This window comes from Salvelinus alpinus, chromosome 23 (assembly GCF_045679555.1).
Source record: "Salvelinus alpinus chromosome 23, SLU_Salpinus.1, whole genome shotgun sequence".
Taxonomy (NCBI): domain Eukaryota; kingdom Metazoa; phylum Chordata; class Actinopteri; order Salmoniformes; family Salmonidae; genus Salvelinus; species Salvelinus alpinus.
In genome coordinates, this window is record NC_092108.1 from 41663503 (window position 1) to 41691300 (window position 27798).

Below are 27798 nucleotides of genomic sequence, written 5' to 3' on the forward strand. Positions count from 1 at the left end.
ATCTTAGCGCGATGAAGTGACATAATGGAATTTTTAGGGTTAGGAAGCAAGCAGCGGGTTGGGTGTGTGCATAGCAGTCGTTCCATTGGGAAAAAGCGCTAGACGCGGGCGAGAAGAGCAGGAAAAGCTAAGCCACTACTATTGTTTCAGCCTCAGGCATAAAGGCAGGCTAAAGGGGGACAGTCGATTAACTCGATCAGAGTTTGAAGAGAGGAAAAATACAGGAAACTAACCTGAACTGTGTTTTATTTCCTGAGTTTAACTGTTGAATCGTCTTAGTTTATGCGTAAAGCTCAACAGACCCTCATGTGAAGGGTTATAATGGAAATAACCCTTTACCCTGGTAGTGTGCTGAATACTCGAGGGATCTCAAGCCTCTATTCCTACAACAGCATGATGAAAAAAGACATGAGTCTAAACCTGGACGACCACAGCTCCAATCTGAAACCGAATCTCCGGGACGCAGACGGAATTCTGAACTCTTCGGACTTGGGACTCTTGAAATTGGCCACTCCGGACCTAGAACGATTGATTATCCAATCGAATGGAATGGTTACGACGACCCCAACCTCTCAGTTCCTCTATCCGAAGTCAGCCAGCGACGAACAAGAATTCGCGGAAGGCTTCGTGAAGGCGCTTGAGGATCTTCACAAGCAGAACCAGCTGAGCGAGGGGACGTGCGTACCACCGGACAGACTGGACCTAATCGGCTCCAACGCAGCCCCGGTCGGCTTGCCGTCAGATCTGCCAGTGTACACGACTTTGAACGGCTATGGAAATAGCCCACTGGGCACCACAGTGAATTATTCCACGGATACCATTCCATTCCCACCGCCACCTTCTAATCTGATGAGCGTCCATCAACAGGCGGCTGCGGCAGCGCTGTCACGGCTCCAGGCGTTCAAGGACGAGCCGCAGACGGTCCCCGACATGCAGTGCTTTGGAGACAGCCCGCCGTTGTCTCCTATTGACATGGACAACCAGGAGCGCATCAAAGCTGAGAGGAAAAAGCTGCGCAACAGAATAGCGGCGTCCAAGTGTCGCAAAAGAAAGCTGGAGAGAATATCGCGTCTTGAAGACAAGGTCAAAAACCTGAAGACTCAGAACACTGAACTGGCCTCCACAGCCAGTGTGCTCAGAGAGCAAGTGGCCCAGTTGAAACAAAAGGTTATGAACCATGTCAGTAATGGATGTCAGCTTATGCCAAAGCAAGTACAAGTTTACTAGAGGATTGTTTAGGCAACCAACATCATGGGGTTAGTTATCCTCTGAGGATATTGACTAACTGAAATACAGTAGGCTATTTGCCTTTTCTCATATAATAGAATACAAATTCATACCTGAAAATCCATTAGAACTGGAACACTATGGATCTCTTAAAAATGTTGGCTATAAGCCCGTTTTGTAGCACAGACAATTTTTGCTGCCCTCTTTCGGGCAACAAGCATATCAGCTCTCCAATGGACAAATGTAATACATAGCCTACAAGGATAGCATTATCTGCATGTAAACTGGACAATCTCAATGAGTGCAACTAAACACCAGGATGTCATTGAGTGCCTGTCATCCACTGTGTAATATGCCTTACTTGTTTACAAGCACTTATTTACCAATGACAAATGTATATTTTATTTACCAAAACGTCTTATTTTGCAAATATAAATTGTGCATGTCTTGTAAGCTCGTGTACAGTAATTATGTTGTGCAGTTCTATGTGTTGTCACCATGAATGTAGCCTTCATTGTTGTTGGCCCCATGTAGCCATTTTTATTGGGATTTTATCTCAAATATGTTTATTAAATTCACTGAATTGTTTAATCTGTCAAGTCTTCTTGTGGGCTGACTGCCCTATCACACACTGTGCCAGCTATTATTAGGGCCTCTCCCAGAGACAGATTAGTATAGGTGCAAATGTTTTTTCCCCCTCTATTATCCTGTTGTATTACAGGCTTTGTTACATTAGTACAATACCGGTCACCAGAATGAAAAGGGAAAAAATAATGCTTGAACTGAACTACATCCCTAAATGTATTTGATGTACTGGGAGCTCTATACTTCTGCCACCTAGTGGCTCGATGAGGGTGATACAATTATCAGTTTGGACTAAGGGACTACTTACTGTACATCGAAAGCTAAAATGTGGAGTTGCCTCAGATTCGAATAAATGTTTACTAAGTTTATACAAATACTGCTTTTATATTTTGTTTATTAATTCCTTGGTTTTAGCAAACCTGGAGTTACAGTATTACAGGACAATTCAAGACTAAAACCCAACAAAAAAATGCTTATTTACAGGGGGAAGGGAGGAGAGCTAAGAATGCTGAATTGGACACATACCTAAGTCAGAGGCAAGTTTACAGCTGTAGCAAAACACAAATCAAAGAACTAAAGTTGTTGCATCAAAAATAATAGGACGTGATTAGGGGCGGCAGGTTGCCGAGTGGCTAGAGCTTTGGGCGAGTAACCAAATCCCGAGCTGGTCCAGTAATCGAATCCCCGAGCTGACAAGGTAAAATCTGTCATTCTGCCCCTGAAAAAGGCTGTTAACCCACTTTTCCCCGGTAGGCCGTCATTGTAAATAATATTTTTTTTCTTAACTGACTGGCTAAGTTAAATAAAATAAAAAAGTACTGATTATACTTTACACACTTCTCCCTTTTTGAAAACTGCCACAGGGAGTAGGCATACATACCAAATGCTTCTCTTACACTACTACAGGCCTTTTACTCAGTGCAGCTCCAAAAACATGTCAAACAAGTCTTGTCCCAGTGGGTGTCATTTTTGGCTTGGTAGTCTAATTGGGACATCTTTGGAAAAAAACATGAAAGCAAAGCTGCCTAAAGACTTCACATAAACAGTATTTGTAACAGACATGACCTTTAGCAGGTTTGTTGGCAGTTAATATTGGAGAACCAGGCTGGCCAATGACACAGTATTTCTCTGAGAGTAATACAGTATTCACACTGGTACTACACCCACCCTAAAAGGTTCAGTTGGTTTAGAAACATGGAAAATGGAAGTGAAAGCAGTTCCCATTGAAACAGCTTGTACATAATCAGGAGAACATACAGTGGAATGTAAGTGTTTTCGGGCAGGAGTATTTCAACCCAATTCAATCTCAAAAAGGACAGCCTGGTTTAAACCAACCACCCCATACAATACTGATAACAGCCTTTTTTCAACTGTGATAGATTGTTTGCGGGCTGCGCTCTATGAAGAACTTCATCTAAAAATAAATAAGACATAATACTGTGTGTAAATATAGATGGTCGTGACATAACTGACCAAATATCTTCATGTGCCTGAGTGCATTTCGTTGACTACGATTTCCTCATGTATATACCAACAGGCAATTATCTCTACACTGAAACAAACCAAAATCACACAAACATGATGTTGAACATGCTAAAAAAATAAAAATCCCTAAAACAAATAGAAAAGACAAATCATATGGACTATGGGAAAAAGATTGGAACGTGATGTTAACATTGGTCAGTGTTGTAGTATATGGGTGCAGTAGCCCAGTGTTGTCCTGACTGTGGGTGTGTGTGTTGTACACATGAATACACATGAAGAGGCGATTGTGCTGTAGAATAGCAGTGATGCACACTGACAAGGAATAAGAAGCTACATTTTCAACTGTTGTTCACACGACCCTGACAGCGAAACAAACAAACAAACCAGTTTGATTCAGCGGGACGTGGCCAACAGCTCTTAGATGTTCCATGGTAAAACAACAACAAAAAAAACATGCACCTCTCACAAAGGACAGATATTTTTTCACCTTAAATTATTGTAATTTTATACCATTTGATTATATATTTAAGAATTCTAAAATGCATATTTATTATATTACGAAGTTGAACATTTAAATATACTCTTCTACTTAAAGACACTTTTCTAGGTTTGCAAAAAAAAGAAAAGAAAAGATGGGTTAAAAAAATAACAATAAAACATTTAAACTGGGACAGGGACCAGTACTTACCACATCATCAAGTTCTTTTTCTTAAATCCAGCAATGATAAAATATTAGGAAATGACCATGACTGATAACCGATATGCATGGGATTTTGGTCGGATAAGTTCGAAAAAACAAATCTCATAAAAATATTTGTTATGCAAAATGTGGACTTTGAACATACCTCACTCACGCCACTTAAATAGATTTGATTGCTAACCAGCCAATCGAGGACATCTAAAAAAACAGCAAAACTATCAACAGTAAACAGATAATCAGCAATGTGGCCCTTCGAAAAAATACATGAAATCCCTTCAGGTTCGAGGCCGCAGTAAGGGGAGTCAGAATGTGAACTTTGGACTCTAAACACCTTTGGATAGACGGGGGACTGAAATATGGAATAACAGAGTTTTCAGCCAGGCTCTTCCATCTAAAACACAAACCCATCACAGACCTCTTCCACCAGCATAGGCTGTAGGAAAAGGTGTGTGAGGGGTCAGGTGTGTGTGTGTGTGTCTATGGTGCGTGTGTAGTGGGTGTTTAGCAAGCACAGTCCTGGTGGGGGCGTTCGGGCTGCTCGGTGAGCTGGGGCCCCTGTTTGGCCCCTGTGACGGCGGGGTCGGCGTTGTCCAAGCTCTCTGACATCTTCTCACAGATGATGTCCACCAGCCGCTCAAACGTCTGCTTGACGTTGATGTTGTCCTTTGCACTGCACTCAAAGTACTCAAAGCCTGCAGAGGAGAGGAAAGACAGATGTCTGATTAATTAAGAGTAGTTTGAATGTAACGTGATGTGTATTTGTTGTAATGAGCAACACTTTACATGAACTTGTATTTATGGCGTGAAGTTGCTCAATAACTACTCCGGTAACCAGAACGTAATTACTCAGCTGTACACAGTAATAGCAGAGTAGGCACATAAAACAATGACTAATTTTCTAGGGAAAGGACACAGGATTTATTATTATATTACTGGGTAATTAAGTACAGTGTTCCAACTCACCTAGTTGGTCAGAGAGCTGCCGGCCCCTGTCTGCTGCCACCACCCTCTCGTCTTCCATGTCACACTTGTTTCCCACCAGTAGGACCTGGGCGTTGTCCCAGGAGTACGTCTTGATCTGGGTGGACCTGTACACACACATTCAATTGTTGTAGTTATATTACAGGTCCTATCACAACTAAAGAAAACTGAGTTCCATGCATTGACCCTCATCCAAGCGGGCAAAGCAACTGACACTTGACTGGTACTGCCATTTTTTCACCCAGTCATCAAATTATTCACATTTTGCAGAACATGCACTACATGACCAAAGAAAAGTGCTCGTCGAACATCTCATTCCAAAATCATGGGCATTAATATGGAGTTGGTCTCCCCTTTGCTGCTAAAACAGCCTCCACTCTTCTGGGAAGGCTTTCCACTAGATGTTGGAACATTGCTGCGGGGGACTTGCTCCCATTCAGCCACAAGAGCTTTAGTGAGGTCGGGCACGAATGTTGGGCGATTAGGCCTGGCTCGCAGTCGGCGTTTCAAATCATCCCAAAGGTGTTCGATGGGGTTGAGGTCAGGGCTCTGTGCAGGCCAGTCAAGTTCTTCCACACCGATCGACAAACCATTTCTGTATGGACCTCACTTTGTGCATGGGGGCGTTGTCATGCTGAAACAGGAAAAGGCCTTCCCCAAACTGTTGCCACAAAGTTGGATGCACAGAATCATCTAGAATGTCATTGTATGCTGCAGCATTAAGATTTCCCTTCACTGAAACTAAGGGGCCTAGCACGAAACATGAAAAACAGCCCCAGACCATTATTCCTCCTCCACCAAACTTTACAGTTTACGCTATGCATTGGGGCAGGTAGCGCTCTCCTGGCATCAGTCAAACCCAGATTCGTCCGTCGGACTGCCAGGTGGTGAAACATGATTCATCACTCCAGAGAACGCGTTTCCACTGCTCCAGAGTCCAATGGCGGCGAGCTTCACACCACTCCAGCCGACGCTTGGTATTGCGCATGATGATCTTAGGCTTGTGTGCAGCTGCTCGGACATAGAAAGCCATTTCATGAAGCTCCTGACGAACAGTTCTTGTGCTGACATTGCTTCCAGAGCCAGTTTGGAACTTGGTAGTGAGTGTTGCAATCGAGGACGGACGATTTTTACTTGCTACCCGCTTCAGCAGTCGGCGGTCCTATTCTGTGAGCTTGTGTGGCCTACCACCTTGTGGCTGAGCCGTGGTTGCTACTATATCTTTCCTCTTAACAATAACAGCACTTACAGTTGACCAGGGTAGCTCTAGCAGGGCAGACATTTGAAAAACTGACTTGTTGGAAAGGTGGCATCCTATGACGGTGCCACATTGAAAGTCACTGAGCTCTTCAGTAAGGCCATTCTACTGCCACTGTTTGTCTATGGAGATTGCATGGCTGTGTGGTCGATTTTATTAACCTGTCAGCAACGGGTGTGGCTGTCCACATACTTTTGTATATAGCGTAAATACCGATACAGACAGACAAACATGCATACAGTTGTTTCACACACACACACAGGTCCCGTACCAGTCCTGCACGGCGTTGAAGGAGTCCTCGTTGGTGATGTCATACATGAGGATGAAGCCCATGGCTCCTCTGTAGTAGGCCGTGGTGATGGTCCTGTAGCGCTCCTGTCCGGCAGTATCCTGGGAGAAACACACATATCACACAATGAGTCATTATCTTACACAAACATAATCATGCACAAAAATAGTCCTGCAGCAGAAAAAGCACTCCAAATACCAATGTACTACAGCATATAAAAAGAACGCATTAAGTTTAACCCCACATCCATGTTTAAACATTGTAGCTGCATATAACAATGTAGTTGTGGATAAAGACAAGATACTAACTTCAGAATATTCTATGTGATGTCAGAAGTTTAGTTATAGTATCAATTTATAGCCAGCACATGCCGCAGTGCAGTATATCAGGGTAAAACACTGTTCTATACCTGAAATATGTCACTTTTGGGGCGACCCGACCACATTCACATAGAAATAGTGAGATAGATCTGTCACTCTCAATGAAAGCTTGTCTAAGAAGTGGTAGATTGGTTCTATGTGCTCTATTTCTATGCCTTCCATTCTTAAGTTTAGTTTGTGTCTTTTACATTCGGTTTTGTACACCAGCTTCAAACAGCTGAAAATACAATATTTTTTGTTTAATGAAAATATATTTCACAACGGTTTATATGGTACAATGATTCTCTACACTATCCATTGCTTGTGGATAGTGTGGATAGTGTGGATTGCTTGAACTATTTGAATTTTAGCAACCTGGAAATGGCGGAGCGATTTATGCATATTTCACATTTAAACAAGCAGTGAGGTAGCAGTGCGATAGATGGGCGTCATTAGGCCATAAATGATTCTACACTTGAGAGACAGCAATGGCAGCCGCTTTGGCATATTAATCGAGGCGATTTAGGAAACCACACACATTTATCAGCATCTCTGTTCATTTTCGGTCTTCAGCTATCTTATGACACAGGGACGTGGTCGTGCTGACAAAATCATATGAATAAAGTAAACCCACACTGACAGCATATAATCTTGATTTATTCCACACGTCAAGCAGCATATAAATCAAGATTATATATTGGGTGTGGATGTACTCTCCTTATTAAAGTCTTGTGATGAGAATAGCTACCACCACCTTAGATCTGAGCTGTGTGTGTATTGCTTATTTGAGCTGTTCTTTTTCCAAATAGGGCTATCTTCTGTATATCAACCCTACCTTGTCACAATACAACTGATTTAGTCAAACGCATTGAGGAAAGAAATTCCACAAATTAACTTTTAAACATGGCACACCTGTTAATTGCGATGCATTCCAGGTGACTACCTCATGAAGCTGGTTGAGAGAATGCCAAGAGTGTACAAAGCTGTCATCAAGGCAAAGGGTGGCTCCTTTGAAGAATCTCACATATAAAATATATTTAGATTTGTTTGACACTTTTTTTGGTTACTACATGATTCCTTATTCCTTACGTCTTCACTATTATTCTACAATGTAAAAATAAATAAAAACCCTGGAATACGTAGGTGTCTCCAAACTTTTGACTGGTACTGTATGTGTTGTTCGACAGCGAGGTCTACCCTGCTGAAGGGGGTGGATGCAGACAACCCACCATGACGCACGTGGTGTCACAACCAATCTTCTTCAGAACTAAACATATTCCTCACAGGAGCCACAGACAGAGAGAGAGATGGAGAGAGAATCAGACAGAAAGAGAAAGAGAGAGACTGGCACTAGAGACACAAACCTCCTGCTAGTGTACCGATACTGCGGATACTGCTCCTCTCCGTCCCCTTCCCTCTCCAGGCACCCCTGTCATAGGCCTCTAATGGAGATGTGTGCATGAAAGCATAGGGGTCTGCCAAAATCCTAAACAAACTCGCCCCCTAAAAAGCCAAACTTTCATACGGAAAGCATCTGCTAAATGGCATATATTACTATTCTAGTACGAGTCTAGCCTATTGTCATGCGATATTTCCCATCTTTCCCCCATTACTGTATAGCTTATTGGTATCAAACTTGGAGAGCTAGCCTGCATGCCAAGACCTTTGAGCTCATTCATATGAAAATAAGGTAAAACAGTAGTCACCAACCCTGGTTCTGGTGTGCTACAGGTTATGCAAGCTTTTGTTCCAGTCCAACAATAATACACCCGAGTCAACTGATCATGCTCTTGTCGAACAGTTTATTCTTTGGATCGGGTGTGTTAGTGCTTGGTTGAAACAAAAGCCTGTATACCCTGTACATTTGCTCTCCAAGGCCAGGGTTGGCGATTACTTACCACTGTAGTTAAATCTGTCAATGTCAGATGTCACCCAAACCAGGCGACTATGTATCCATAAGATGAGATACATTTGTAATTTGGGGGAGCAATCCCCAGTGCAGTCAAAAAACAGATTGTTCTGTGTTATATACAGCACCAGTCAAAAGTTTGGACACACCGACTCATTCAAGGGTCCTTTATTTTTACTATTTTCTACATTGTAGAATAATAGTGAAGACATCAAAACCATGAAAAAACATGTATGGAATCATGTAGTAACCAAAAAAGTAAAACAAAATGTGTATATTTGAGATTCTTCAAAGTAGTCACCCTTTGCATTGATGACAGCTTTGCACACTCTTGGCATTCCCTCAACCAGCTTCATGAGGTAGTCACCTTGAATGCATTTCAATTAACAGGTGTGCCTTGTTAAAAGTGAAATATCTTTCCTTCTTAATGCGTTTGAGCCAATCAGTTGTGTTGTGACAAGATAGTGGTGGTACACAGAAAATAGCCCTATTTGGTAAAATACCAAGCCCATATTATGGCAAGAACAGCTCAAATAAGCAAAGAGAAGCGATCATCCATCATTATTAAGACATGAAGGTCAGTCAATACGGAAAATTTCAAGAACTTTGAAAGTTTCTTCAAGTGCAGTCGCAAAAACAATCAAGCACTATGATGAAGCTGGCTCTCATGAGGACAGCCACAGGAAAGGAAGATCCAGAGTATAATTTGTTTTTCAACAGGACAATGACCCAACACACCTCCAGGCTGTGTAAGGGCTATTTTACCAAGAAGGAGAGTGATGGAGTACTGCATCAGATGACCTGGCCTCCACACTCACCCAACCTCAAGCCAATTGAGATGGTTTTGGATGAGTTGGACCACAGAATCAAGGAAAAGCAGCCAACAAGTGTTCAGCACATGTGGGAACTCCTTCAATACTGTTGGGAAAGCATTCCAGGTGAAGCTGATTGAGAGAATGCCAAGAGTGTGCAAAGTTGTCATCAAGGCAAAGGGTGGCTGTTTGGCCCTGTTCGGGAGTATTGTCGGACGGGACCACAGTGTCTCCCGACCCCTTCTGTCTCAGCCTCCAGTATTTATGCTGCAATAGTTTGTGTCGGGGGGCTAGGGTCAGTCTTATCTGGAGTATTTCTCCTGTCTTATCTGGTGTCCTGTGTGAATTTAAGTGTGCTCTCTAATTCCCTTTCTCTCTCTCGGAGGACCTGAGCCCTAGGACCATGCCTCAGGACTACCTGGCCTGATGACTCCTTGCTGTCCCCAGTCCACCTGGTCGTGCTGCTGCTCCAGTTTTAACTGTTCTGCCTGCGGCTATGGAACCCTGACTTGTTCAACAGATGTGCTACCTGTCCCAGACCTGCTGATTTCAACTCTCTAGAGACAGCAGGAGCGGTAGAGATACTCTGAATGATCGGCTATGAAAAGCCAACTAACATTTACTCCTGAGGTGCTGAGCTGTTGCACCCTCTACAACCACTGTGATTATTATTATTTTACCCTGCTGGTCATCTATGAACATCTTGGCCATGTTCTGTTATAATCTCCACCCGGCACAGCCAGAAGAGGACTGGCCACCCCTCATAGCCTGGTTTCTTCCTAGGTTCCGGCCTTTCTAGGGAGTTTTTCCTAGCCGCCGTGCTTCTACACCTGCATTGCTTGCCGTTTGGGGTTTTAGGCTGGGTTTCTGTACAGCACTTTGTGACATCAACTGATGTGAGAAGGGCTTTATAAATACATTTGATTGATTGGCTACTTTGAGGAATCTAAAATATATTTACATTTGTTTAACACTTTTTTGATTAATACATGTGTTATTTCATAGTTTTGATGTCTTTACTATTATTCTACAATGTAGAAAATAGTACAAATAAAGAAAAACCCTTGAATGAGTAAGTGTGTCCAAACTTTTAACTGGTACTGTATATATATATTTCACACTATGAAGTTCAAATTAATGTGAAATTGTGAAAAGTATGATACTGCCCTTTTAGTGTAAGAGCCGTTTCAAAATACTGCCTGAAATTTCAGCCTGTTTTGGTGGGATGGAGTTTCGGCCTGCCTTGTGACATCACGGTTCCAAACCGCTCTGCCAATAACAGGTCGTTTTCAGTTTCTCTCCTCACTCTTAGACACTTCAACCAAAATTCTTGCTTGAGAAATTGTTCTTTGCTAAGAAGCTATTTTTGCTTCTTTTTTTTACCATTTTAATTGAAAACAATCACAGTTGAAAACAATCACAGTAAAGTACTTAATTGTTACCCAGAAATTATTTGATATTGAGATAAAAACAGTTGCATTGGACCTTTAAAGCCAGAACACCCCTAATAACGAACATGACCTAATTTGTGGTTAACAGAAGGATGACAGAATCAGTTAAGGTCAGTGTCTCACCCAGATCTGCAGCTTTATCCTTTTGTCGTTCCTGTAGATGGTCTTCACCTTGAAGTCGATGCCCACCGTGCTGACGAAAGCCGGCGTGAAGGAGTCGTCAGCGTAGCGAAACAGGAAGGAGGTTTTACCCACACTGCTGTTGCCAATGATCAGGATCTTGAACATGTAGTCGAAGTTCTGGTCGGAGGACTCCTTCTGTCCATAGGTTGCTGTTGCTGAGGCCATCTTTGGAGGGAGAAAAGCAGAGCGCAAATCATACCGGGACATTCGGGGTCTCAATTTTTTCCCCAGGACTTTCAGTTTATGATTAAAAAATATACATAAAATGGGACTAATAGTAAAGACATGCATTTTAATGGTAAATATGCATTACCTATTAAAGTGGCATGAACACAACCTGCCAAGGAGGTTCTCTTCCGATTGTCAAACAAATCACATTGAAAAAAAAGTTGACCTGCGCACGTTCGTCCACTACAAAATAATTAGTTTTCAAACAGTGCATTCTGAGCCCGCTGTAGGAACCATGACGCTTATAGAATGCATCTCTGCACCTTTTGTATAGGAATATGTGTATTGGAGCTATTTATATTTTATATGCCTAATAAAATGGTAACTTCACCTTAAGGCCCGGAAAATGGTTAAAGACTCCAGCCACCTAAGCCATAGACTGTTATCGCTGCTTCCGAACGTGCATCAAGTCTGACACCAACAGGCTCCTGAACAGCTTCTATCCCCAAGCCATAAGACTGCTAAATAGCTAACAAAATGACTAGACGGACTGAGTTGCCCCTTGTGTTTTATTTTTGCACTGTCTATGCACACTGGACTCTACACACTGACACTCCAACACACACATGGGTTGGGCGGTATCCAGATTTTCATATCGTCATACCGGGATATATGTTATTACTGGCTTAGTACACAAGGGGGCGCCAAAACATGCAAAAAAGCCCATTGGGCGTCTATTACCAGAATGTTAACAAAAATAGCACAAGTAATAGGGAATTTCCATGGAGGCTGCTAGCTAAATATGCTAACGAGCGCAAACAAAAATAAACTAATTGCAAAGACAGGTAATCCAGCTCATAGTCATGCATATATAGTTAGGAGCTACCGAATATAAATTTTGGTGAGTTTGGATAAGCGAATGTGAATGAGAGAAATTATGCTAATGAACAAAGTTGACGCATGATCGTCTGAAGGAAGAACAGTACCGGCTCTGAAGTAGCATGTGTACACGTGGTGTCTGTGTGTAATATTAAGTCGCTAGGGCAACAGGCCTGCTCTGCTCTAAGAAGAGAGGAGAGAAAACAGCCGAGAAGTGAGAGAAAAAAAGAAAATCTAGATATTTGTACAGCTGCCACTAACTCATCCAAAAGGGCTTTAGACATCTCAAACATGGCAGAGAGCAATATGATGCCCAGTCACCTTATTAATTCAGCCACTTCCTTCGATTAACTAGCAAGTCAAATTTAGGGGTTGTGTTAATGCAGAATTCTGCATTTTTCTTACAGGAAAAGAAGATGCAACGCATAAGAAATATCTTTCTGCGTTTTGTAAATGAAGATCTGAAATGCTTCTTATTGTCATTTCTGCTCGACATCAGACACATTTAGTGCTTCAGCTGCACTTCTCCACTGAGAATTCCCCTGACGGGCATTCTATCAGCAGACAGCGCTCTGACTGATGTGTAGCTACTTTTCTCCGGTAAAAATGTAAGATTACATTTTAGAAAAACATTAGGAAATGTAGCTGGCTACACTCTTTTTATAATAAACATTAGAAATCTGATGGCCATGCATAGTTTTTTTCAAAAAAAGACCTGGCTTTTTCATTGTAAGCTCATTTAGCCTACTTGTGTGGCTGCTAGCCAAATAGTGTTGCACTTCTCTTGCCATCTGATGAAAATTAAGCTATTTTCTCATGAATGTGTTGCACTAATGTATTTTCTGTGAAGGAATACTATAGTTGCACGTCCCTGATTACTCTATTGAAGAAAAATAAAACCTTTACTTGCATTACAAAACACGATCCCAGTCTATACACAGCTGGACCTGCTCCTGCTTTCTCCCGTTGTGCTACTTACAAACAAACACATGACTGTCTCAACTGTTCTGGGCAACTACGGTAAGCTTCCTAATGTGAAATAATGTGACAAGTGAAAAGACAAAAAGCGATCTGCTTTATCTCCTAACGTATTGCACAAGTTGACTGCAGGTATTTATTACTTTAAAAAGTAGCTACAAATATTAAAATGTATTGAAATACTTAAAATAAATAGTTTCAAATGGTATTGACGGTAGTGAAAAATCATCCCATGGCCATTTCCAAATAACTCAGTAAACAATATACTGCACAAGCCTAATGCACACACATTTATGTGAGGTTATCTTAGCTTCTAGTGTTGAGGTTGAGAGCTTCAGAGTTTCGCACTATTTCAACGTGTAGACTAACGTCTCACGTCTTTTGGTATCAATGGTTGATTATTCAGGGTCAGGCTCCCAACCACTTTACACGCCAGCAGCAACCCGGCATGTTTTGGTCTCGTAGTTTTAAACCATTTCGTGACATTCAGCTAACGCTGTCCATCAGGATGGTCTAATGACATTTTGTTAGCGGGTCCTTTTAAGCCAAAAGGGGGAGTTCCATCACGCCGACACAATGTCTGTGCTCACTTGGGCGTGGTTACTGAATGGGCACAAGTTTATATAAAAAGCAATTCTCATTTAAAAAGGCTAAAATCACATTGCTATCTTCACAAAAGTATTCTCATATTTAATCATATATGTTATTCAACATTTAGATGTAAACATAATACATAGGATGCGTACACTGAGTTACAGTTACTTTGTCACACCATCCTTAAACAGGTCAACATTCACAAGGCTGCGGGGCCAGATGGATTACCAGGACATGTGCTCCGGGCATGTGCTGACCAACTGGCAGGTGTCTTCACTGACATTTTCAACAACATTTCAAGCAGACCACCATAGTCCCTGTGCCCAAGAACACGAAGGCAACCTGCCTAAATGAATACAGACCCGTAGCATTCACGTCCGTAGCCATGAAGTGTTTTGAAAGGCTGGTAAAGGCTCACATCAACACCATTATCCAAGAAACCCTAGACCCACTCCAATTTGCATACCGAACCAAACAGATCCACAGATGATGTAATCTCTATTGCACTCCACACTGCCCTTTCCCACCTGGACAAAAGGAACACCTATGTGAGAGTGCTATTCATTGACTACAGCTCAGCGTTCAATACCATAGTACCCTCAATGCTCACCACTAAGCTAAGGATCCTGGGACTAAACACCTCCCTCTGCAACTGGATCCTGGACTTCCTGACGGGCCACCCCCAGGTGGTGAGGGTAGGTAGCAACACATCTGCCACGCTGATCCTCAACACTGGAGCCGCCCACAGGTGCGTGCGCAGTCCCCTCCTGTACTCCCTGTTCACCCATGACTGCATGGCCAGGCACAACTCCAACACCATCATTAAGTTTGCAGATGACACAACAACCTAAAAGGTAAAGGAGGACCGAGCACGCCCCCATTCTCATCGACAGGGCTGTAGTAGAGCAGGTTGAGAGCTTCAAGTTCCTTGGTGTCCACATCAACAAACTAGAATGGTCCAAACACACCAAGACAGTCGTGAAGAGGGCACAACAAAGCCTATTCCCCCTCAGGAAACTAAAAAGATTTGGCATGGGTCCTCATATCCTCAAAAGGTTCTACAGCTCCAACATCAAGAGCATCCTGACTGGTTGCATCACTGCCTGGTACGGCAATTGCTCAGCCTCCGACCGCAAGGCACTACAGAGGGTAGTGCGTACGGCCCAGTACATCACTGGGGCTAAGCTGCCTGCCATCCAGGACCTCTGCACCAGGCAGTGTTAGAGGAAGGCCCTAAAAATTGTCGAAAGACCCCAGCCACCCCAGTCATAGAATGTTCTCTCTACTACCGCATGGCAAGCGGTACCGGAGTGCCAAGTCTAGGACAAAAAGTCTTCTCAACAGTTTTTACACCCAAGCCATAAGACTCCTGAACAGGTAATCAAATGGCTACCCGGACTATTTTATGCTGCTGCTACTCTGTTTATCATATATGCATAGTCACTTTAACTATACATTCATGTACATACTACCTCAATTGGCCCGACCAACCAGTGCCCCCGCACATTGGCTAACCGGGCTATCTGCATTGTGTCCCGCCACCCGCCATCCCCTCTTTACGCTACTCTCTGTTCATCATATATGCATCGTCACTTTAACCATTTCTACACATACATACTATCTCAATCAGCCCGACTAACCGGTGTCTGTATGTAGCCTTGCTACTGTATATAGCCTCGCTACTGTATATAGCCTCGCTACTGTTATTTTTCACAGTTGTTTTATTTATTTACTTACCTATTGTTCACCTAATACATTTTTTGCACTGTTGGTTAGAGCCTGTAAGTAAGCATTTCACAGTAAGGTCTACTACACCTGTTGTATTCGGTGCACGTGACAAATAAACTTTGATTTGATGAATTCCTGCCAAGTCAAGCACTGGATGCTATGCAATGTTACAATATCTTGAATCAAACCAAAATTAATTTGGAAATAAGCATATGCTTATTACAGTATAACGACCCATGTGATTTTGATGGCTTGAATGTCACTGCGTACTCTTGCCATTCAAAAATGCAATGAGATTATGGTATTATTAATGGTACCAAACAGTGCACAAAACATTAGGAACACGTGCTCTTTTCATGACAGACTGACCAGGTGAATCCAAAGCTATGATCCCTTATTGATGTCATCTGTTAAATCCACTTAAAATCAGTGTAGATAAAAAGGAGACAGGTTAAAAGAAGGATTTTTAAGCTTTGAGACAATTGAGACATGGATTGTGTATGTGTGCCATTCAGAGGGTGAATGGCCAAGACAAAAGATTTAAGTGCCTTTGAACGGGGATGGTAGTAGGTGCCATGCGCATCGGTTTGTGTCAAGAACTGCAACGCTGCTGGGTTTTTCCAAGCTCAACAGTTTCCCGTGTGTATAAAGAATGGTCCACCACCCAAAGGACATCCAGCCAACTTGACACAACTGTGGGAAGTATTAGAGTCAACATGGGCCAGGATCCCTGTGGAACGCTTTCGAAAAACCTACGCTGATGAATTGAAGCTGAGGGCAAAAAGGAGGGGGGGTGCAACTCAACATTAGGAAAGTGTTCATACACTCAGTGTATAGTGCTTTTGACACTGAAAAGATCTCTACAGTAGGGCTGGCACAATTACCGTATATCCGATAATTATGGATGAGGAGCGTCATGAATAAAAAAATATATAGAAGTATTCAGACCCTTTACTCAGTACTTTGTTGAAGCAGCTATGGCATCGATTACAGCCCCAAGTCTTCTTGTGTATGACGCATCAAGCCAATCTTCTTTGCAGATCCTCTCAAGCTGTTAGGTTGGATGGGGAGGGTCGCTGTACAGCTATTTTCAGGTCTCTCCAGAGATGTCCGATCGGGTTCAAGTCCGGGCTCTGGCTGGGCCACTCAAGGACATTCAGAGACTTGTCCCGAAGCCACTCCTGCATTGTTTTGGCTGTGTGCTTAGTGTCGTTGTCCTGTTGGAAGTTGAACCTCCACCCCAGTCTTAGGTCCTGAGTGCTCTGGAGCAGGTTTTCATCAAGGATCTCTCAGTACTTTGCTTCATTCATCTTTCCCTTGATCCTGACAAGTCTCCCAGTCCCTGCCGCTGAAAAGATTTCCTAGCCACCGTGCTTCTACATCTGCATTGCTTGCTGTTTGGGGTTTTAGACTGGGTTTCTGTATAGCACTTTGTAACATCGGCTGATGTAAAAAGGGCTTTATAAATACATTTGATTGATATACCCCTCTTACCTTGTCACAACACAACTGATTGGCTGAAATGCATTAAGAAGGAAATAAATTCCACAAGGCACACCTGTTAATTGAAATGCATTCTAGGTGACTACCTCATGAAGCTGGTTGAGGGAATGCCAAGAGTGTGCAAAGCTCTCAAGGCAAAGGGTGGCCATTTGAAGATGCTCAAATATAAAATATATTTTGATTTGTGTAACACTTTTTTGGTTACTACATGATTCCATGTGTGTCATTTCATAGTTTATTGTCTTCACTATTATTTTACAATGTAGAAAATAATACAAATAAAGAAAAAACCCTGGAATGAGTCGGTGTCCTAAAACTTTTGACCGGTAGTGTACATAGTGGTTCTTCCTTTAAAAGTTGCGTCGTAGAATTCTATGACACGTTATTTAAGTGTCAGCAGCCATTGTTGCCATTAATGCTAGTTCGTGCTAGTTTGACCACCAGAGGGCATCTTTGAGAAGCATTTGACTGTTATTAATATTGGCTGTACTAGAGAATATAACAACATTTGCTTAATTAATTTGATTAATATTATGGTGTTTCTATTCCAAGAAAAACTAAATCCTCAGGGTTTCCATCAGGAAAATATGGAGCTGTACAATGTGACCGGTCGGGAGTAGGCTACTAAGTGACTGCGAGTGAAGAGCAAAATAATCCTAACATTTCCACACCCTAATTGTAGGCTAACCAATACCCAAAACGGAGATTCAGTGAAAATAAATCTCAGATTTATCAAGACCAGTCCTCCTGCTTGGCTCAGAGCAGCACGAAACAGTGGATGGATAGATCCATAATAGATTACTATGGGAATAAATATCACTGAATAACAGAAAAATGTGAATAAAGTAGGCTAATGAACGTAACAAATTGTTGCTTACTGAAACTCCAGCCTGAGTTTGCATTGCAAATGAGGGCATAAACTGGGTCAAGACGCCAGCAGAGTAAGTAGACTTTTATATAGTCAACAAAAGGTTAAATAAAAATAAAAGACCTACAACACTTAACAGCACATTACTCAACACTAGTTAGACTCATGTCGCCTACAGTATATCTAAAAATATATTTTTCATCTCTACATGTAGGTCTCATGATTTAAACCCGATCGAACTTGTTCGGTATCCATTGAAAACATTAATCCGTAACTCTGCCAAGCAATGATGAACTGGTGAAGGCCATCAAGACGTTTTGGCTTGAGAAATTGACGATACAACAATGCTACAAATACATTGATCTCAGCAAGGTTTTACCAGTGGTCATGGAGCTGGGGGGGGGGGGGGGGGGGGGGGGGTTAATAGTGTCACTAAAATGTAGTTGGAATAAACATCTGCATTTTGAAAGTATTTTTTCTCATAATTTTTTTACAAAAGCATAAAGAGGTTGATGAACAGCTACTGTACAGTATACTGTATTCTTTATCCAACATTTTGCGGTTGCATGAGGTTTTTAGTTAGAAATGTAACACTTTAGAGTACTTAAGCATCGAACACATTGCAAGTAGGGGGGGATTTTCACACCTACAATAGCCGGGCTATGAAGAGTCTATTATTGCCCTGCTAATAGCCCATCATGGAAACATTGTTTGCATCGGTAATCTGCCTTTTTGGACGCCGATTATGGCTGATTACATTGCAATCCATGAGGAAACTGCGTGGCAGGCTGACCACCTGTTACACGAGTGCAGCATCAAAAGGACCTTGTGGCTGCAAGGAGCCAAGGTAAGTTGCTAGCTAGCATTAAACGTATCTTATAAAAAACAATCAATCTTTACATAATCACTAGTTAACCTTGTAATATCATCAACCATGTGTAGTTAACTAGCTTGTCCTGTGTTGCATATAATCAATGCAGTGCCTGTTAATTTATCATCGAATCACAGCCTACTTCAAATTTGCCAAACGGGTGATTTGACAAAAGCGCATTCGGGAGAAAAAGCACATTCGTTGCACAAATGTACCTAACCATAAACATCAATGCCTTTCTTAAAATCAATATACAGAAGTATATATTTTTAAACCTGCATATTTAGTAAAAATAAATGCATGTTAGCAGGCAATATTAACTAGGGAAATTGTGTCACTGTAACGATTGTCGTCGGGAGAAGGAGAAGACGACCAAGGTGCAGCGTGGTAAGTGTCCACATTAACTTTTAATAAATACTAACACTTGAACAAAAACAACAAAACGACAAATGAACAGTTCTGCAAGGTGCACTACACTAAACAGGAAACAACTACCCACAAACACAGGTGGGAACAGGCTACCTAAGTATGGTTCTCAATCAGAGACAACGATTGACAGCTGCCTCTGATTGGGAACCATACCAGTCCAAACACATAGAAATACAAAACATAGAACAAAACATATAATGCCCACCCCAACTCACGCCCTGACCAAACCAAAATAGAGACATAAACAAGGAACTAAGGTCAGGGCGTGACAGTCACTTCCCTTGCATTCAGTGCAAGCAGAGTCAGGGTATATGCAACAGTTTGGGCCACCTGGCTCGTTGTGAACTGTGTTTCTTCCTAACAAAGACCGTAATTAATTTTCCAGAATTAACATTGAAGGTTGTGCAATGTAATAGCAATATTTAGACTTACACGGAACCCAACCCCGCTGCGAGCGTGCGCCATCGTGCGCTATCGTGCATACATTTATTTTGCCCCCCACACCAAACGCGATCACGACACGCAGGTTAAAATATCAAAACAAACTCTCAACCAATGACATTAATTTGGGGACAGGTCGAAAAGCATTAAACATGTATGGCAATTTAGCTAGCTAGCTTGCACTTGCTAGCTAATTTGTCCTGGGATATAAACATTGAGTTGTTATTTTACCTGAAATGCACAAGGACCTCCGACAATTAATCCACACATAAAACGGCCAACCGAATCGTTTCTAGTCATCTCTCCTCCTTCCAGGCTTTTTCGCATCTAAACTTTCATTGTATTACCACGACAACCGGCAACAAAGTTCGTCATTCAATCACCCACGTGGGTATAACCAATGAGGAGATGGCACGTGGGTACCTGCTTCTATAAACCAATGAGGAGATGACTTTCAGCGCGATCTGCGTCAGAAATAGGAACAACTTCTATGTTAGCCCTTGGCGTCGCAGATGCTCGTTGGCGCGCACACGACGTGTCCGGTCTGGTCAGCATGTTAGGGTTGCCACCCGTTCGACAAAATACGTAAAGGTTCCGTATTTCCCTGAAAGAATAAACATTTGTTTTCTAAATGATATTTTACAGATTTGACCATATTAAATGACCAAAGGCTCGTATTTCTGTGTGTTTATTATAATTAAGTCTATGACTTGATATTTGATAGAGCAGTCTGACTGAGCGGTGGTAGGCAGCATTCATTCAAACAGCACTTTACTGCGTTTGTGAGCAGGTCTTAGCAATGCTTGAAGCACAACGCTGTTTATGACTTCAAGCCTATCAACTCCCGAGATTAGGCTGGCAATACTAAAGTTCCTATAAGAACATCCAATAGTCAAAGGTCTATGAAATACAAATGGTATAGAAGAAATAGTCGACGCGTCATAATTCCTATAATAACTACAACCTAAAACTTCTTAACTGGGAATATTGAAGAACTGGGAATATTGAACCACCAGCTTTCATATGTTCTCATGTTCTGAACAAGGAACGTAAACGTTAGCTTTTTTACATGCAAAATATTGCACTTCTCCAACACTGTTTTTGCATTATTTAAACCAAATTGAACATGTTTCATTATTTGAGAATAAATTGATTTTATGTATTATATTAGGTTAAAATAAAAGGGTTCATTGTTCATTCAGTATTATTGTAATTGTCATTATTACAAATATATATATATATATATATATTTTTTTTTTTATTATTATTATTTTTTTTTTAAATCGGCTGATTTAATTGGTATCGGCTTTTTTTGGTCCTCCAATAAAATCGGTATCGGCGTTGAAAAATCATATTCGGTTGACCTCTAGTATGAAAACATGTTTTCAAAATGCCTCCAGCTGTCCATCACTACTGTAAACAAAGCATTTAAAGCATATTGAAGATAGAAGCCGCCTCTTAATGAGTTCCGAGAGCCGATCTGTTACCCACCGTGTATTATTATTACTAACCCTGCCTTATAATTATATAAAAGTCCCTTAGATATTCTCACAGACCAGATTTGCCCTAATGAAAAATGCCCCGTAGATATTCATTTAGAATCCTCCAATCCTGGAATTGTTGTTTGCAGAATTCACATCCCGCTATGCTTGTGAAAAACAAAATGCCTCCAGCTGTCCATCACCACTGTAAATAAAAACACAGAATATCTTAGGGGCTTTTATAGAATTATATTGACCTGCTCCCTTATTAATAAGTGAATAAAGATTTAGTTTATGTATAACTGACTTGTGTGATAAGTTTCTCTCCTCATTTGATAGTAAAGAAATTAACCACCACAGTATTAAAACCCTTTACTATAAGACTTGAAATTTGGGATGCACGATATATCAGTGAACATATCGGAATCGGCCGATAATAGCTAAAAATGCCAACATCGGTATCGGCCCGATGTCTAAAACCGATGTCAAAAGTACCGTGCATACCTACATAACGTAGGTACATGACGTAATAACACCACATAAAATTTTGCGCTACACATGCAACACAGCATTATTAACCTAGCCCACAATGTCTGCGGTGTGGATCGAGCAGTCAACATGTCGAGCAGTCAACATGTCGAGCAGTCATTTGAAAGAGTAAGAATATTTTGGCGAGACAGCTCAAAGGCGAAATCCATTAAAGCCAAGATAATGGAATTCATTGCCCTCGACAATCAACCGTTCTCTGTCGTGGGTGATGTTGGCTTCGCCGACTGGTCGAGCACCGGTACACAGTACCAAGTGCGCTATTTTTCAGATGTTGCCCTACCGGAGTTACACAGTAATAGCATCACTGCTATTAGCTTCACGACATACATACTATGGAACACAGTTTGGGTCTTTGCGTGTCAAAAAAGATATAGTAGCACTGTCAAAGCTGAACAAAAGTCTGCAAACAAGCAAACACCAGTCACAAATTATGTGTTTACAATTCCGCGTTGGTAATAAAGCATAATTTGTTTGACCGCAACTTCTGGGGTAGCTAGCTTTAGCTTGGTACGTAGCTAGCACCAACACAACCAGACTGAAAACAATGACCTGTAGAAACTGCAGTCATTTTCATTATTCTTAGCAATGATTTAGGAATCCTTGTGAGTAAGTATTAGCTAGGGTGCCACTTGTTGTTTGCCTATTAAATTGAACTTCAATTTATGAAAATAAATAGCTAGCCAGCTACTTAACCCTGTTGACCAAAGCTAACGTGATAAGCAGCCAGCTAGCTTCATCTGGCTAGTGAGGCTCGACCGGACTGGGTTATGTGTTGTGAAGCTAGCCACAATAAGGATTAGGCACAATAGCGGAATTTGCGGTTTGCCTTCAAAATAAAAGTATGTCATTGACAGTGACGCAAATTAATACAAATAGTAGAATTATGCCATAATTTTAATTTGAAGACTAACCGCAAAGTCCACTATTGTGGCTAATCCTTATTGTGGTTAGCTTCACATAGATGGGTCCGACCACCGTTAATCAAATATGGCATTTCTTAAAAATTAGGGTTATTTTAGATGACACCAAGCTATACTATAGCTACTGAAACAGATGATGTCGTTTTGCTATGTTTTTGCTATTTCTTTCACTTACTTGCTGTACTGTTTCGATGTTCAGTCATTTCATTCTCAACCAGGATTTTTATGGAACACCGTTTGGGTCTTTGCGTGTCAGAGATACGTCAAATAACACTGTTTGACGTGTCAAATAAGCTTGTTGACCAATCAGGACCTGAATATGACTGCACGTCACATAATAATTGAATGCGTTAATACATTTTTTACGTAGTTATTACACATTGATTACACTATCACTCGTATTTCATATGTCACAATGATTCATCGATATGTATGCAATGATGCTGGTACGTTGTGTGTTTGTGTTAACTATTTAACAGTACTAGAATGCTTAAAAGGCTGCTAAAATGTTAAATATCGGTTATTGGGTTTAATGGCAAGGAAAATATTGGATATCGGTATCGGCCAAAAATGTCATATCGGTGCATCACTACTTGAAATTGAGTTCAGGTGCATCCTGTTTCAATTGATCATCCCTGAGATGTTTCTACAACTTGGAGTCCACCTGTGGTAAATTAAATTGATTGGACATGATTTGGAAAGGCACACACCTGTCTATATAAGGTCCCACAGTTGACAATGCATTTCAGTGCAAAAAACAAGCCATGTGGTCGAAGGAATTGTCCGTAGAGCTTCGAGACAGGATTGTGTCGAAGCACATATTTGGGGAAGGGTACCAAAATATTCTGCAGCATTTAAGTTCCCAAGAACACTGTTTGGAACCACTAAGACTCTTCCTAGATCTGGCCAAACTGAGCAATCGGGGGAGAAGGGCCTTGGTCAGGGAGTTGACCAAGTACCCGATGGTCACTCTGACAGAGCTCCAGAGTTCCTCTGTGGAGATAGTTGTCCTTCTATCTCTGCAGCACTCCACCAATCAGGCCAGACAGAAGCCACTCCTCAGTAAAAGGCACGACAGCCCGCTTGGAGTTTGCCAAAAGGCACCTCTCAGACCATGAGAAACACGATTCTCTGGTCTGATAAAACCAAGACCTCTTTGGCCTGAATGCCAAGCGTCACATCTGGAGGAAATCTGGCAACATCCCTACAGTGAAGCATGGTAGTGGCAGCATCATGCTGTGGGGATGTTTTTCAGCTGCAGGGCCAGGAAGACTAGTCAGGATTGAAGGAAAGATGAGCAGAGCAAAGTAAAGAGAGATCCATGATGAAAACCTGTTCCAGAGCACTCAGGACCTCAGATTGGGGCGAAGGTTCACCTTCCAACAGGACAACGACCCTAAGCACACAGCCAAGATAACGCAGGACTGGCTTCAAGACAAGTCTCTGAATGGCCTTGAGTGGCCCGGACTTGAACCCGATTGAACATCTCTGGAAAGGCCTGAAAATAGCTGTCCAGCAATGCTCCCCATCCAACCTGACAGAGCTTGAGAAGATCTGCAGAAAAGAATGAGATTATCTCCCCATATACAGGTGTGCCAAGTAGAGGTCGACCGATTAATCGGAATGGCTGATTAATCGGGGCCGATTTCAAATTTTCATAACAATCGGAAATCGGTATTTTTGGGCACCGATTTATATATATATATATATTTATTTATATATATATTTTTTTACACCTTTATTTAATCTTTATTTAACTAAGCAAGTCAGTTAACACATTCTTATTTTCAATTACGGCCTAGGAACGAGGCAGAACGACAGATTTTTAACCTTGTCAGCTCGGGGGATCCAATCTTGCAACCTTACAGTTAACTAGTCCAATGCTCTAACACCTGATTACATTGCACTCCACGAGGAGCCTGCCTGTTAGCGAATGCAGTAAGCTAAGGTAAGGTAAGTTGCTAGTTAGCTAGCATTAAACTTATCTTATAAAAAACAATCAATCAATGACTGTCATTGCTCCAATGTGTACTTAACCATAAACATCAATGCCTTTCTTAAAATCAATACACAAGTATATATTTTTAAACCTGCATATTTAGCTAAAAGAAATCCAGGTTAGCAGGCAATATTAACCAGGTGAAATTGTGTAATTTCTCTTGCGTTCATTGAACGCAGAGTCAGGGTATATGCAACAGTTTGGGCCGCCTGGCTCTTTGCGAACTAATTTGCCAGAATTTTACGTAATTATGACAACAATGAAGGTTGTGCAATGTAACAGGAATATTTAGACTCATGGATGCCACCCGTTAGATAAAATACGGAACGGAATAAACGTTTTGTTTTCGAGGTGATAGTTTCCGGATTAGTCAAAGGTATATGGTTTAGAGAGAAATAGTCGACGCGTTATAATTCTTGTAATAACTTGCGGCTGAATTTGAAAGGGGTTCCTTCGTTATTTTACCGTTCATGTCTTCCATAGAGAATGTCTTGATCTACTTCAAATAAGGTCTGTGTTTCGTGCAGGCTTAAACCGCCTCGACGTTTTGATACCCGTGTAAATCTCACTAGGATAAGGTAACGTTTGTCAACATATTTTCATAAATCCACTCTACATTTTTTTTTATCTTCGCTTATATTTAGCCAATATTGATCAGAGTTACCTTGTCCTATGGATATCTACACAGTTATAAAATTGGCACGGTGATGTAAGCCTACACGAAACACAGACCTTATTTTAAGTGAATCTAAAAATATCCTATGGAATAAATGAAGGAACCGCTTTTCAAATTTTGCTAGAAGGTGTCATGGGAATTATGACTCGCACTTTGGTTGTCAATTCTTACCATGCCCATTATTAAAATAGGATTTCCTGCATATAGAAATTAAAGTTTTTGTTTTCAACATTCATCACAGGTAACTTAAACTCTATTTTTATTCAAACAGTTGAGAGTATTTGTCTCCTAAGCAGACTCTTCAGTATCATTGTCACTTCAGAGCTGTGTGCGTGTGTGTATTTATGTATTATATTAAGTTAAAATAAAAGTGTTCATTGTTCTTTCAGTATTGTTGCAATTGTCATTATTACAAAAATGTGTGTGTGTGTGTGTGTGTGTGTATGATATATATATATATATATATATTTTTTTTTATAAATCGGCCGATTAATCGGTATCGACTTTTTTTGTCCTCCAATAATCGGTATCGGCATTGAAAAATCATAATCGGTCGACCTCTAGTGCCAAACTTGTAGCGTTATACATAAGTAGACTCAAGGCTGTAAACACTGCGTAAAGGGTCTGAATACTTATGTACATTTGATATTTAATTGTTATTTTTGCAAACATTTCTAAAAACCAGTTTGTCATTATGGGGCAGTGTGTGTAGATTGAGAGAAACAATTTAATCCATTTTAGAATAAGGCTGTGGAAAAAGTCAAGGGGTCTGAATACTTTCCAAATTCCCTGTAATTGCGGGCTATTCTTTTGGTGCTGTAATCAGTCGTTTTTGATTAAAGATAATTTTATGTGAAGTCGGCGCTCCAGTCCGCAGACACTATTTGCCACTTAACCCCATTGTAAATCGTGGAGTTTAGTTTAATCAGCTAACCTACTTCAAAAGACATCTTTCCGCTAAAGCACAGGATCACCCCCCCCCCCCCCCCCCCAAAAAATAACATGTCCATAACCCCATCTTGGGGAAGTGGAAATTTCCTTCCCATCTCTTCCCAAATGTAGGGTATTCCTAAAGGAACGTGTATTGTACATTATTCAATTTCCCCCATCTTCAACAACAGATAGGGGAAAGTCCTGGGATGCTAGTCTGGCCCCGCATATTATAGTGCGCTTATAACGTTTAACCAGAAATAAACGATACTGCGATAATCTTTATATTATTCACAGTTTAGCAATTCAATAAAAAAACATTTTGTTATAGATAAACGTAGATAGTTACTGTTTACATTGGTTGGACATTTTAGACACTAAAATCGTCTATGGCACTCCTGTCTTTGCCAACGCACCCGACCAAGATCAACAAGGCAGAAACGTTGCGGCTTAGGCAATCATTGGCTAAACTGGCTAACAAGCTATGACTGGGTGTCTTGAGAATAGATTTTAGCGCATGTCTAACATTGAATGGACATGCAGTTACATCAGGCGGTTTAACTTGACATTTGCTATAGTCAACGTATGTTGGTAGTTAATTGCATTTGCATGGGTTAGCCGTCTTGGTCACAGGGAGATCAATTAGGCTAAGACCATCTCTTTGGGTCACCACTGTTTCCTAACTAGGTCCAGAAACTGGTTAAAGGGTACAGGGTCTCGCGTACAATTCAATCAGAAGAAAAAAATAACACTTCTACCCAGTAATAGCTGCTCACGGTCATTCAAAAGGACTGTTGCTTTAATGACAAAATGTCGCTATTTTTCGTTTTAAAGACCGCATTGACAGCATAAACATTAGTTCACCAGAAAATACATGTCTCCCTGCAATTAGGCTTAGCTAGCATACTAGGCTATTATTGATGCTAGCGAAGCATCCTTGTCTATATGTCAAATGAAGGTTACTCTTCCTTATTTTGCGACTACATTTGCCCTCCATTATTTGACTTACATCTGCCAACATATTCAAACACTTTCTGGTGCTACTGTTATTTTTTTTAAATGCCTCGCCAGACAATACAGGTTGCGGCTTACCGTGAATTGTCTGTTTTATCTGCAGCTCCGTTGCAGTAGTACCCAGTGTTGCACCTGCAGAAACTAGGGCGTCACTTGCGTGATTCTTACCGAGGGGGCGGGCTCATAGTAGAGCTAGACGATGACTGGCAGTCTGGAGTACCAATCAATACTGTTACGCATGCTGAGCAACCTGGGGCACTATTCAACCAATCCAGTAAATGTGGAGGAGGAGTTAAGATGGAGCGTCTCTTTTCTACCGGTTTACAGTAGTTATCACAGCCACAAAGTCAAAATCAGCTACATAGTAGAAGTGCAAAAACATTTTGGGTTGCCTTAAGGTCTTAATTTAAGGTTAGGGTTAGGGTTAGGCATACTCTTAGCAGTGTGGTTAAGGTTAGGGTTAGGTTTAATATACAATTTTAAGAAGATAAATTAGAAATAGGCGGGGTTTATGACGTTGTGGCTGTGGTA

General features: G+C 41.3%; 2 protein-coding genes across 2 annotated transcripts; one reads left to right on the forward strand and one right to left on the reverse strand.

Moving 5' to 3' along the window:
* On the forward strand, positions 1-1818 carry LOC139551029 (transcription factor JunD-like). The gene has a single exon (XM_071362368.1). It carries the CDS (start codon positions 322-324, stop codon positions 1225-1227), a length of 906 nt encoding a protein of 301 aa, XP_071218469.1. The 5' UTR covers positions 1-321; the 3' UTR covers positions 1228-1818.
* Positions 1819-2189: 371 nt separating this feature from the next.
* Positions 2190-27503, reverse strand: LOC139551030 (ras-related protein Rab-3A-like). The gene is made up of 5 exons (XM_071362369.1): positions 27346-27503; positions 11180-11404; positions 6508-6626; positions 4961-5085; positions 2190-4689 (listed from the first exon to the last, which is right to left on the reverse strand). The coding sequence occupies exons 2-5, from the start codon at positions 11402-11404 to the stop codon at positions 4499-4501; spliced, it is 660 nt and encodes a 219-aa protein (XP_071218470.1). The 5' UTR covers positions 27346-27503; the 3' UTR covers positions 2190-4498.
* Between the last annotated feature and the right edge of the window lie 295 nt (positions 27504-27798).